Here is a 13921-nt window from a genome sequence, read left to right on the forward strand (position 1 = left end):
TCAAAGCACAACTTAACACATAAAGGCCCACGGGCTTTTTTTTTTTATATTATTATTTACTTGATAAAAATGTATTTGCTGGAAAACAGTTAAATACTCTGTGAGCGTAAACAGATCCAAATTGATAACGTAAATAAATGTCATGTATCTAAAACCCAAAACCCATGTTAAAGCCACGGCAGTGTTACTATCCCCACATTACTCTGGTCCAACTTTCTGACAATTTTTTATTTTCACATAACTGATTGATTTTTTTTTTTTAAAGCTTTCTTGCAATTATTTTGCTAATAATTACCTAAGTGTACCCGCACCAGCACTTTGAAGGGAATAAATAAAGTGTATCGGACGCTAGTTTTCCTATCGACCTGTCTTATTTAAAAGTGCCGTAGGTGAGTTAGTAATCACCACCGCTGCCAAAAGGAAATATACCCAACGTGAGGCGTATGCCCATTACCAAAAAGCATAAGACCTGGGTTCATTATTATTATAGTTTGTTTATAGAGCGACCAACATATTCTACAGCTTAGTACAGTGCTTATGTGACTTGCAAAGCAAAGTCATCTTCAGCTAACGGGATTTTACCAGTAGAATGGAAGTCTTCATTTGAACGAGTTTTAAAACGTTTGTTGATGCTACTAATCTAATTATCTGCATCTACCTACAATTACCTACACTGGAATATATTTTGATAGAGATCTAGAGCAGGAGTAGTCAACTCCAGTCCTCAATGGCCAGGTCAGGTTTTATGGATATCCCTGCTTCAGCACAGGTGGCTCAATCAGTGCCCCAGGCTGCCCCTGATCTAGAGTATACGCATAATACACTTTGGCCAAGCTTGTAAAGTTTTCATTCAAGTTCTACGTTGCATGTTCAGCTCTAAATGTGCAGCAAGCTGGTCGCCTAGAAATAGAACTTCAGGTGTCTCTCTCATAAAACCTTCCCATTTGCAGAGATGCCACCCGAGATTCTGCGAGATTCTGAAATGTAGGCCGAGCAGAATGAAGTCAGAGCCTTTCTGAACCTTGCAAGTAATGGGGTTTGAGCTACATCACGCGACATGATGCCCGAATTCATTTCTATGATCTTTGCAAACATGACGTGGCCGGTAATGAACATACACGTTATCGTTTCAATAAGACTGGTTTTAGGTTTAAAAAAAAAAAAACGAAAACAGAAATCAGGTTATTTAAATGGAAAATGTCACTTACCCCGACATTCTCAATTTAGTCTTATTTTAATTGTTAATTTTAGAATCATACTTATTACCTCCTTCAGTTCTTAAAGGCAATGTGGCATAAATAGTCCAATTAAAGTGGCGTGAACTATACATTATACTGTACATTGATATTATTTGTTATTGTCTTCCCTACTTATTTTATAGTCTGTATAAATTATTAGGCATACAGTACACTCATAATATAGACTAATATTAGGTGTGGTTTTTCCACCTCGATATTACATTGTATATGTACCGTATATATGTATATATGTATATGTACAGATATGTGAACTCTCACTGAGTCTCACTGATTTTTAGTGTCAGCGTTTCATAGATTTCACTGGATCCTCCCTGATAGAAATAAGTACTTTCCCATTTTTATTGCCTCAAGACCCTCACATCTCACTCACTCCGGTCCCGTGGAGGCTGCCACTTTTGCATGTGCCGTGGTAATGATTTCAGATGTAAGTCACGGCTAAAGGTGTGACTAAGCGTTCCATGTCTGTGACACGTTGCTGTTGTTTTTGAATGTCACACACACGTGAACCTGCACTCCTTTCTGTCCCGCGGAGATCTTTCTGTTTGTCTTGAAACCTGCAAAGGAATGTAACTAAAATAATTAGACATTTTTTGCACTTCGTTTGCTTTCGCCTGGAAAGATCTTCACTTCAAGTGTGTCTCTTCAGTAATGCGCAGGCTTTGTTTGAAAAGTGCGGCGAGAGTGACACACGTTCATTTATCCGGCTTGTGTTGTCCTTGTACTGTATTCTTTTTTCTTTTTTTTTTTTAATGTTAACATTTTTCATCTTTGTATCCATTTCGAAATGTCATTGGTGGGTTGTGATTTCAGAATGAAAAGGTGCGGTCATTGCTTTTTTAACCCCTTGGCTGACAGCACAATGGTTAGAAACTGGCAAGATAGATTCACAGTGCAGATAATGCAGCCTTCATTAGTGACTTGAGCTGAGTTGTCCTTCGATATTTTATGGAGGGTCCTGCCACAATTACTTGTTATTTGAGGATCGAATGAGACAAAATTACATTCATAGGAGCGTGGTGCGAATTGCTGGAAATGGGCATTTGTCAAGGGTAATTGACCCCTTAAATTCGCAGTTGCATGCACATGACACAAAATAGTAGTGTTAAGTAGATATTGAAATCTTTCCCCCAGCGCAGTAAATAAAGCATATATAAATGAACGTGCGGATATAGACGTTTGCATTGGCTTCTACTGTCATTAGAGTTGATAAAGCAAAGTGTGACATACTGCTATTGTTGCTATATTTACTATTCAGGCGTCCCGGAAAAAAAAGGCAAACTTGGCATAAAGAGAATAGAATGCTATAATAAAGAATAGGATCGGTGATAATTAACACCTAATGCCAACCGACATTTAGACTCAAATCTTTTTCGGTCAGGAATGAAAAACTCAAAAAGGAGAATACAGAAAGTTCTGCAGAAATGGGTGCTTTACACCCGCCTGCGCTTTTGTAAAAGTGGATTTCGTTTCTAGGAGAATCGTATTTTAAAGCCATATTTACGCAAGACTGCTATAGCTCACCTCACTCTCACAAAATCGCTCGCTGTTTCAACACGATGGATAACTTGCAAACAAAGTTGTATTCTAAATTGGAAACATTGTCCCTTATCCTGTAAGGTGTGACAAGCGAACATGACGTACAATCGCATGAAAAGTCAATGGGGCTTTTATGCAATAGCACGTCATCTTATCACACCTTACAGAATAAGGGCCACAGTGTGCTTTTATGTTAATCATAAATGTTCAAAACAGCAATAAAATTGGGGACAATTTAACATACTGTATACTCTTAACAGTTTGTCCTTTTTTGATATGTCATTCTCTGTTTATCTTTAACTCTGTCCCTCCGTTGTACCGCCCTGCGGAATATGTTGCCGCTTTGCAAATAAACGATGATAATAATAATAATTTATTTATTTATTTATAAAATATTTTACCAGGAAGTAATACATTGAGAGTTACCTTTCGTTTTCAAGTATGTCCTGGGCACAGAGTAATAACGGGGTATATTTTTCCAAACTTGGCACGGGTGCAAACGCATGCTATGTATTAAATGAACTTCCTATTTACGATGTTCTCTGGTGGTTTTTCCGTGCACAAAGAGATCCCTTTTTTTTTTTTTTTAAACGTGGCGGGGGGGAAATGAAACACGACTTTTCAAACCAAACGTCGAGTGCGTCACATGCAGAGTATACTAGCAGCGCTCAGATCCCTGGGTTACTAATCACCAATTACACTTTATTAGTGTATCTTAAGCTAATTTAGTACGTCCGACTCTCTGTATTTATCATTTCTCTAACAGAGCGGCAGCCTGACTTCTGTGTCAGACAGCATTGAAACTGCAAGACCATTCTTCAGAAATGTATTAGTCAAAGCAGCTGATTTGAACCCCCCTCCAAAAAAATGACCTTTTTTTGGAACAATCAGTGTAAGGCCCCAAGTATGCAGTGTCTAAGCCAATTAAAAAGCAATCACATATGTTCATAAAAACTGTCGTTTTACACCTCTGTCTCCCATTTAAGATTCATGGGAGATTGAAGTATGGAAGTAGTGTAATTAAACGTAGTGCAGCTTTACGGCTAATCCTTTAAGGCCGAACATTAAAACAAATACTGTCATCACACAGCAAGTCTCTTCTTGTTCGCTTAGTCTGCTTCTTGCATGTTTGTGTACTTAGCAGCAGTTTTTTTTTCTGCCTTTTTACGCAAAAATCTTCTAAAAGGACTGCAGCATTTTCCACTGCGTTTCATCTGTGATTTCTTTTTTTCTCTCTGTCTTCTGAAAGACAAGGTCTTTAGTAGTTCAGTCTCCAAGCTTTTAAAATGCAGACTTTAGTTTATTTAGCCTTCCTCCTATCCAACGGCTTTTGTTAGCGTGGATAATTCCAGCTTGAGACGTATTTCGACGTAACAATACTTTTTTTGTTGGAGGTATGTCAATTTATCTCAACATACAGGGGGAAATGACGGGGATTGTATCCCATTATTGCTGCAAAGGGAGTCCCGTTAACTATCAAAGTGTTTACCAGATAATGGTCATACGTGAAATTGTTGATAGAAGATGAGTTTAAAAATGTTTTTATTTACAGTGGCATTTTTCGTTGTGTTCTATTCGTAGGTGCATAATACTGTCCCGCCCAAAACATTCTTCAATTGATAACTTAACATTATGTGAAACTAAAAATTTGTAGTCCGGAATCAACAGAATCTACGGAATAGGTCACTGAACTTAAAGTATTTTAAGAAATGTCGCATATAGTATATAGTTTACCTGAAAGAATGATGGGTTCAACAATTGGACCCGTCTTAGTGACTTTGTCCTGGTAAATATTTAGTTTTATTTTACCGAATCTGGGAGGGATTTAGTAGAATGAAACAGGGTTATTATTAGGCTCCTGACATATTTTCCTTGATGCAGAACCATATATAATAATAATATTTTTTTCCCTTACATAAATAAATGTGCAGGCACAATTGGTTCCTTTCCCATTGAGCTCACAATCTAAGTTTTGTGACAAAGGCACACAGAGATGACCCTTGGTTTAGAACTGGGAACAGCCACTTCAGAGAGTGACATTACTGTTGAGCTACTTCTTCATATATCATTTATTTATTTTTCTATGTCGAATTTGCCTATTAGCTATGTTGCAGACGATAGACAGAAATTCTTTTGCCGTGTGGATATTTTGGTCACAAAGAAAATGGAAAAAAGAAACGCCAGAGTTCCAAGTGCAGTGGTGAGAGCGGGAGAAGTAGCAGAGAACGGGAGAAGTAGCAGAGAACGGGAGGAATAGCAGAGAACAGGAGGAGTAGCAGAGAACGGGAGGAGTAGCAGAGAACGGGAGGAGTAGCAGAGAACGGGAGAAGTAGCAGAGAACGGGAGGAGTAGCAGAGAACGGGAGAAGTAGCAGAGAACGGGAGAAGTAGCAGAGAACGGGAGGAGTAGCAGAGAACGGGAGAAGTAGCAGAGAACGGGAGGAGTAGCAGAGAACGGGAGGAGTAGCAGAGAACGGGAGGAGTAGCAGAGAACGGGAGAAGTAGCAGAGAACGGGAGAAGTAGCAGAGAACAGGAGGAGTAGCAGAGAACGGGAAGAATAGCAGAGAACGGTAGACGAAGCAGAGAACGGGATGAGTAGCAGAGAAGGGAGAAGTAGCAGAGAAGGGAGAAGTAGCTTTGGAGCTTTCTGGGTCAGAACAGCTTCAGAAACTCACAGTGCAGTGCCTGATTATAAGGAATTCTAACCGTGGTAACACATCGAAGCTAAGGTCTTTGCATTTCATTTTAAAGAAGGATTACACAACGTTTAAACTCCAAAGAAAGGGAGGGAGCCTTAAAAAATGTAAATAATAAGCTAAACTGTAGGTTTAAAAAATATATAAAAAAATCCTTCAACAATTGTCCAAGATCCAAACAATGGCGTGATATTGTGTTTGATTTTAACATAGCGTAATAAATAACATTATTAAAAGGGTTTGTTACACACGCGCTGTAATGGCATAAATTGAAAGACTTTTCAGCTCCTTTGCTGGCCGACGTGCTCCGCTTCGAAATGCCCACAAGGTAGTCCACATATATCCTCTATTTTTGTGCCTGGGCTTGTAGGAAAAATAAGCGGTGGTCCTCAGCCATCACACGTTGTCTCCAGCATCTTCTCACTTGACAAAATATACTTCTGCTCTCTTCAGGTGGTGGCGTTAGGGGATGTTCCAGATGGCACTTTGGTCACTGTGATGGCGGGCAACGATGAAAATTATTCTGCAGAACTGCGAAATGCAACAGCAGCTATGAAGAACCAAGTGGCCCGGTTTAACGATCTGAGATTTGTCGGAAGATCTGGAAGAGGTAATGGTGTATTCCTTTTATATCATGTTTCTGTCTCTGGAACAATGACTTGAAAAGTGGAAATGCTTAACTCCCCATAGACAGCCAGATACACGCATTTTACCCTCCTCTATGTATGTTCTCATCCATCCATTTTAAATATTGGTATGTGGGAGATAATTATGTTTTGTGATATGATACAGTTGATCGTGTATACGTTTGTATGTTGGTCTAACTCAGGGGTGGGCAACTCCAGTTCCTCAAGGGCCACCAACAAGTCAGGTTTTAAGGATATCCCTGCTTCAGCACAGGTGGCTGAATCTGAGCCACTGATTGAGCCTCCAGTGCTTAAGCACAGATATTCTGAAAACCTGACCTGTTGGCGGCCCTTGATTACTGGAGTTACCCACCTCTGGTCTAACTAAACCTTCCAATGGCAGAGGGACCCGGAACGTATGCATTGTAGCTAATTTTATCTTGTTTGAACGTTTGACGTGACACATTACACAAACATTTCCTTATAGCAGCATGTTTTGTTTGCACTTGTGATCTCACATAAGATCCCTGAAGCAGGGATATCCTTAAAACCTGACCTGTTGGTGGCCCTTGGGGACTGAAGTTGGCCAGCCCTGTTTGTTCTGTGTGTTTTTCCAGTCTTACGTAAAATAACCTACGTGATATACTTTTATTGTCTGAAAAAGGTGTGTCAGAAAAAGCAGAGAGAATCAATAATCTCATAATGCTATCACAGCTTATCTAGATTCACAAATAGCATGGGCAGTCCCCTGAGAATGATTTTATTGTATCGTTTATGTTAGTTTGTAATATACAGTATTTACTATGCATGGAGCAGACTTCTTCACAGTGTTCCATCTTTTTACTGACAGGCCAATATTTAAATCCCTTCGTGCACCATTGCTTGACATACAGTACTTGCTTGAACACATCCTGCTTTTGTGTAGCGCTGTCTGAAATTGTATGTATAGTATTTAAAGCTTATTCAGCCAGACTAGAGATTTGCGAGCTTGCCCGGATTCGCCAGGTTTTGGCCAAACTTTCGAAAAAGTTTGAAAATTCATTTAAATGTTTGATATAACTTTTTAGTCCCAGAAAGTGGGGTGAAATTGAGAAGTCAAAGCAAAATTCAAGATTTTGGAATTAAATTGTTGAATTTCGCCAAAGGAGAATCTACCCTGAAATATGGTTTTAGGGGGAGAAAGAAAGAGAGGAGTTTCAAGATAATACAGTTTGAAAATCCTTGCTCAAAAATACACCTGCCCCTGTTTTATCTTATAGCACTGTTTTTCAACAGGAGTTCCTAGGTAATCTTGGGTTCCGCGGGAATCCCTAAAGGGTCCCCTGCAATTTTCAAGTCATTTGAAAATTGGATAAAATGCAGAAGAATTTACAATGCATCTGATCCCAGACGTGCTATTAGAGAGGGTTGGGGTTCCTTACAATGCATCTGATCTCAGACACACTATTAGAGAGGGTTGGCGTTCCTTACAATGCATCTGATCTCAGACGCGCTATTAGAGAGGGTTGGGGTTCCTTACAATGCATCGGATCTCAAACACGCTATTAGAGAGGGATGGGGTTCCTTACAATGCATCGGATCTCAGGCACGCTATTAGAGAGGGATGGGGTTCCTTACAATGCATCTGATCTCGGACACGCTATTAGAGAGGGTTGGGGTTCCTCACCATACATCTGATCTCAGACGCGCTATTAGAGAGGGTTGGGGTTCCTTACAATGCATCTGATCTCAGACGCGCTATTAGAGAGGGTTGGGGGTCCGCAGAATTTCACAATATAATTATAGCATTCCTTAACTAATAAAATGTTGAAAACCACTCTCGTATACTGAAAGGCTTAGCCAGTTACAGTGCAGGCACAACGTGCTGACATCACAAACATCTCGAAGACATGGGAGGTGTGAAGGGCTGCTGTTTGCACAGTAGTGACATGACTGACAGCCCCACTTTACACGAACATTGACAGCTCTCATGATTCTCTCATTGTGCAGCGTGTCCCCGTTTACTCCTCACTGTCTGTGTGGGGAACTTGAGCTGACATAGAGTAGTTTCTCAGTGTGAAGAACTGCAGTCAAAAGAAGAAGACTTTTTGACAGCTTGTATACACAGCACATGAATACAAGCCCCTCTGAAAGGGACCGTTTCTTTTCTTATTTTGGATGAGTTCTGGACAATTTCAGGAATACGCTCTGCCATCTTGAGATTGATGTGCTGTTGATTCATTAGGGGTTTTGTGATAGTGATTGAAGTCTTATTTCTTAGGTATTTATATTGCCTGTGTCACCGCAGGTGAATATGTTTACTCCTGGATCTCTTCATTAGCTTGGTTTTGTAACCGCATGCAAGCTAGAGAGGGGTCTGCAGTGCATAGCCTTGTATCGAAGAACCTTCTGCTAGTGTTTGGATGTGGGGTGGTTTTCAGCAGAGGGTCATCACATTTTTGTCTCAATCTAATTAAACATTGCTATCATCATATCCTGCTTCTTTACATTTTAAGACATAGCCACACTAAGTACTAATGACGTACCAAGTAAGGAAACCAAGGCATCTTAGTTGCATTTGATTTGCTAGCACAAAGTGTTCAGGGCACACACCCTATCACTTACAGGGGGAAAGGGATCATCTTGGCTTGTGCACTGGTGATGAGGGAAAGCATGCAGGCTGATGACTAGCGTAGCAATCTATGTAGGACACTCGGGCCTATATGCATATACAGTAGGAGGCTATTTAACCTAACGTTAACCCGAATTAACGTTAAGGTAATCATAGCGCCTATGCTCTAAAGCAGATGTGACCAACTGCAGTCCTCAAGGGCCACCAACAGGACAGATTTTCAGGATATCCCTGCTTCAGCACAGGTGGCTCAGTCAAAGACTGAGCCACTGATTGAGCCACCTGCGCTGAAGCAGGGACTGATTGAGCGACCTGTGCTGAAGCACTGATATCCTGAAAACCTGACTTGTGGGTGGTGGCTCTTGAGGACTGGAGCACTAAAGCAAATAACTTAACGTTAGCCCAGGGCTGCTCCTTAAATAACGTACGGTCGTTAGTGCTAATGATGTGCAAAGGAGGCAGTCCCTCTAAGATCGCATATTCTCTCTCTGCCTCTCTCGAAACGCCGCCTTTGGGTGAGACATGAATTACCGTCAGGGTATGTGAACCAATGCAAGGTAGCGCTGAATGAACCCAACGTTAACTCTTACGCTAATGAGTTAAGTGACAGCCGTTGTAATTAGCTTAGTGGATACTTGTAAAACTCAGGGGAAATAAAGTTTGATCTATTTAGGTTACCTGACGTTATTTCCTCCGATTAACTGTGCATCCGGCCCTCCGTGGCCTAGATTAACCAGAGGATTTTTCATTCAAATGAATGGGGGTTTAAGCATGCTAACTATTAGCACCCTTTAGTGAACATGGGCCAGTGGGTGAGAGAGACAGGCCTGGATAGATAGACACACACTGTATAGCCACCAAACCACGGCCCACACATGAATGAGAGCCACCAAGTGACACTTTTGGTGAAGCGTTGAGCTTCCCTTGGAACTTGGAGCCGTGCTGTAGGGGACTCAGCAAACAAGATGCTTAGAAATAAATCACATTCATTTGACACTAGGCTTTTTTTTATATTGGTATGTTAGGTCAGGGGTGCTCAACTCCAGTCCGCGGGCCCCGCCAACAGGTCAGGTTTTCAGAATACCCCTGCTTCAGCACAGGCGGCTCAATCAGTGCTTGCTTCAGCACAGGTGGCTCAATCAGTCCCTGCTTCAGCACAGTTGGCTCAATCAGTCCCTGCTTCTGCACAGGTGGCTCAGATGCCACCTGTGCTGAAGCTGGGATATCCTAAAAACCTGACCTGTTTGGGGTTGGGGGGGGTGGCTTGAGGATTAGAATTGAGCACCCCTGTGTTAGACTGTGGACAATGCACAGGCATGTTAGGTAGACCTTTCTGTTTTATGTAGAACTGGATAAGCTGGTACAGTGCTGTGTTTACATATGTTGAACAGCAGCAGTGGTAAATAATCTCAAGTCGTTAAAGCAAAGTCACATAAATGCCGTGGTTTAAAGCAGACTTGCTAAGAGACTTTATATTAACACAGTAGTACCAATTCCTCCGTACACTGTTCATACATCTTACATTTCCTCCAGGGGGGACTAAGCTATGAATTATCTTACACGTGAAGCACATATGTTTGGGAGAGCTGATGGCTATTTGTAGTCCCAATTATGTGGAGCTGAACTCTTCACCAGTACTGGGAAGTGACTTTACAGCACGGTAAATAGGGTCTTAAGCCACCCTTCCCTTGCAATATAGAGATAAAGTAATATAAGGGGGAAATAATACCGCTAGGATTTTGATTAAAAAAAAAGCTCCCATAATATTTAATGAAGCTATTTTATTTAGGCATTGTGCATTATTTAACCCTTTCAGACCTGGCGGGCATGACGATGTGCAGGACTTTGCATTTGGAAATATAGATTTCACGATAGATATCAGGTCTGGAAAGGGTTTAACCAGGTGGTCCGCTACACTGACATTAGACAGCGGGACCACGGTTTGGGAGCAATTGTCCCCAGAACTTTTGAGAGGCCAAACAATTAGGTCAATTGATGACATCACCCTCACTGATTGGCTGGTTGGCCACTCGTCACGTGGCATCCATTTTCCAAATATCCTCCCTTTCAGTCATTACATTTCTGCCGAACCTTGCAAATGCCACAGGTTTGTAAACCAGGAGACTTCCTGGTTTCGGATACCTACGGTGACAAGGAGGACCGTCTTGCTGTTGTAACAACTCACTGCAACTCCATGACATGGACTGGTCACTGACTGGCTGGGCCAAGTGGTTCCGAATCTCACCTGCCGTCAACATCCTGTGTGTGTGTTTCACAGAGGAGGCCTGCATTCCTGTGGAAGAGAAAGGGAGTCTCCCTGGTGCAGCACTATTTGGGAGCCTTTTACCACCAAGTGGAAGAGCAGAGATTGCACACAGCCCCATTCCGATAAACATCCTTGAGTCATTGGGAAGCTATTAAAATTCGGGGATACAACCCGACATCCAACATGGAATCTGTGCCAAGGCATTATTTATAGTGATGGGTTTTTATTTATTTTTTTACAGCTCTTAATAAAAGCAACAACAATTTAAAAAATAAAATAAAAACTTGATAAGTGTTTGGCCCTATTTGTAATTTGCATGTGTGAGGTGTTGAGAGGAGATTAGCTGTAACTGCTGTCATTACACATGATTCAGGGGTTTAACACACCAGGGTTCTATTGAACACGTTTAACTCTTTCACAGTCTGCGGGGACCAAGGAGCTGCGTTGACACCGCCAATGCATGCTGTTAATGGTTAATAATGGCTGTGACACTTTAGCGCAGGGGGGCTTGACTCCAGTCCTCAAGCCCTCCCCAACAGGTCAGGTTTTCATGATATCGCAGCTTCAGCACAGGTGGATCAATCAGTCCCTGCTTCAGCACAGGTGGCTCAATCGGAGACTTCGTCTGCGACTGTGCTGAAGCTGAGATATCCTGAAAACCTGACCTGTTGGGGGTACTTGAGGACTGGAGTTTGCCACCCCTGCTTTAGTGAATAGACCCCTTAACCCATTGAGTGCCCGGGCACATCATAGACACTTGCTATTTTTCTAGATTTATATCCAAAGAATCAAGTCCTATTTTTTTGAATGGCTTGGAAATAAGAGGAAAAGTGCATAGATTTTATGCACAGCCAAAATAACAAAGACATGCGATCAGGGCCATTTGGGATTAACCATTATTGTATGGCGTAGTTAGGTGATCGGGGCTTGATCTTGAAGGGTTAATTTTTTAATAACCCCACTGCTCTGTCACATTGAGTGACTAAGACATTCTCCTATTTACCTGCACAATGCGTAGCTGTTTTCCTAAGGTGTCAGTTGTTTGCCTTTCAGTGCATGAATTGCAATGTTCTGTTTGCACAAACTCGGAGCTGTGTCTGGTGTGTCTAGTTCATTAATGCTAAACCATTTCTTTTTTAAGTAGCTTATAACTTTAGGAAAGAAGTGCAGATCCGGGTGACATGTTTTTTAGTATTTTTGGGTGTGAACTTATCCCGAGTTTCACAAAATGACATTGCGGCTGTGTTTTGTTTTGTGTTTACTTGGCAAAAAAAAAAAGTTCCCATCTGGCAGCTTTAGATTACAAGCCGGAATGGAATAGAATTGCTTGCGTGAAAGTGAGTTGGTAAAAGGCAGAGAACGCTGGGCAGGTTGGGGAGATCCAACGTTATGGTTTCAATTTGAGCCACCCTGGGGATAAAACCTGGAAAATGACCAAGCTCCCGTCAAAGCGTTGGGCGTTGCATCTTGAAGTCGTCCCGTGCTAGAGAGGCTGGCAAGCAAAAGAAGCAAACTGTTAACTCCTAGTGCTAGTGACCTGATCAGCACTATCTGACTTTAATGAATAACATCGCATGTCGGTATCCATAGCTGTGGATGATGTCATGGGAACTAGTCGGCTATGTGATGTAATGATGGAGCACAAGGGGGGGAACCCCACGGGTACCCCCGATTAATGAAATAAACCGAAGCAGCGTGCTGGCTTAGTGCAATATTTGCCTTTGAATAATGCTGGCTCAGCCGCCGTGATAAACGAATGCCAACAAATTATAACCACTAATTTGTATATGGAGGTTTTTTCCTCTTTGTGTGTAAGCCACATCTGTGGTCACTGAAACCACTATTTGCGATTCCAGTGTGTATTACATTGCTGAAGCCTGGCAGAGCCAGAGGGACCTGAAACACAGGCAGAATAAATACATTGCAGAAGCAAATGGTTAAATGCAACGCCATTAAATTCAGCTCACGTATATAACTTCATGTAATGTATGTATTACTAGCTAAAGTACCCGGCGTTGCTCGGGAAGTCTAAGGCCACGTCCTTAGCTGGGGAGGCCGCGCTGAGCCGTGCGGACGCTCCGCGCTGAGCCCCTGCATCCTCCATGAGGATGTCTTTAGAGGGGGCTCACGCGAGTGTCCGCAGGCGTGCTGAGGCGCTCGATTTTTCAGCCGACAGCCAAGCTGTTTTTCACAGCGCTGTCGGCTGAAAACATCCAATCAGCGCGGAGCAGCGTCAACGTCACGGCGCCATGACGTTGACGTCGGTGCGTCGCGGGCGATTGGCCCAGCGACGTCACTGCCCCGCCTGCCTCAGTCTCCCCCGCGTCCCGATCGCGCCCCTTGGCTCGCCTGCATGGGCATGAAATCGCGCAGATTTCAGCAGGCGAGCCTCAGCGTCAGCGCACCTCAGCCTTGCAACGCCCTCTGTGGCCCCAGCTTAAGAAACACCAAAAGAACTGAGATTTATACATGGATAATGAAAAAAATTTGTTTCTTAATACGAAATCCCCCTGCTAAAACAACAACTCCACCCTTAATAGTTTCATTGCCTCTGAGGTCCTGAAGTGTTGGATCGAGAGCCTCTAACGCTGCATGTTTGTGGGACATTGTACGCTCGTCCCAAACAATGATCTCGCTCTCTTGGAAGAACTTTAGCTGCTCCTGTATTTTTGCTAATGTTGCAAATTGAAATTTCAGAGTGACCAAGATTAAGGGGTCGCTTGAGGGTCGTGTAATGGGATCGTGTACTTGTGATGTCATCAGTTCTGTCATTGCCAATGTTTTTTGTAATGTCATCAGTGATGTCATTTGTGAATTGTATACAAACATACACAAAAACCTGCTCCTTGATCTCAGGAACCATCATGCAAAATGTGGTCATGGCGAGGTGTCTAATTGCATAGCAAGCAACCAAACAATTTCCCAAA

General features: G+C 42.3%; 1 protein-coding gene across 8 annotated transcripts in view; it reads left to right on the plus strand.

The window, feature by feature from the left end:
• The window catches only part of RUNX1 (RUNX family transcription factor 1), a 276130-nt gene that overhangs the window by 169518 nt on the left and 92691 nt on the right, over positions 1–13921 (plus strand). For all 8 annotated transcript variants that reach the window (XR_012800370.1, XM_075593804.1, XM_075593805.1 and 5 more), the window contains one exon: positions 5945–6101. Coding sequence is in view for 7 of the 8 variants with exons in the window: in XM_075593804.1 (XP_075449919.1) it covers positions 5945–6101 (157 nt within the window). In the remaining variant the exon portion in view is untranslated. The remainder of the gene's footprint in view (positions 1–5944; positions 6102–13921) is intronic.

This window comes from Ascaphus truei, chromosome 3, assembly GCF_040206685.1.
Source record: "Ascaphus truei isolate aAscTru1 chromosome 3, aAscTru1.hap1, whole genome shotgun sequence".
NCBI lineage: Eukaryota > Metazoa > Chordata > Amphibia > Anura > Ascaphidae > Ascaphus > Ascaphus truei.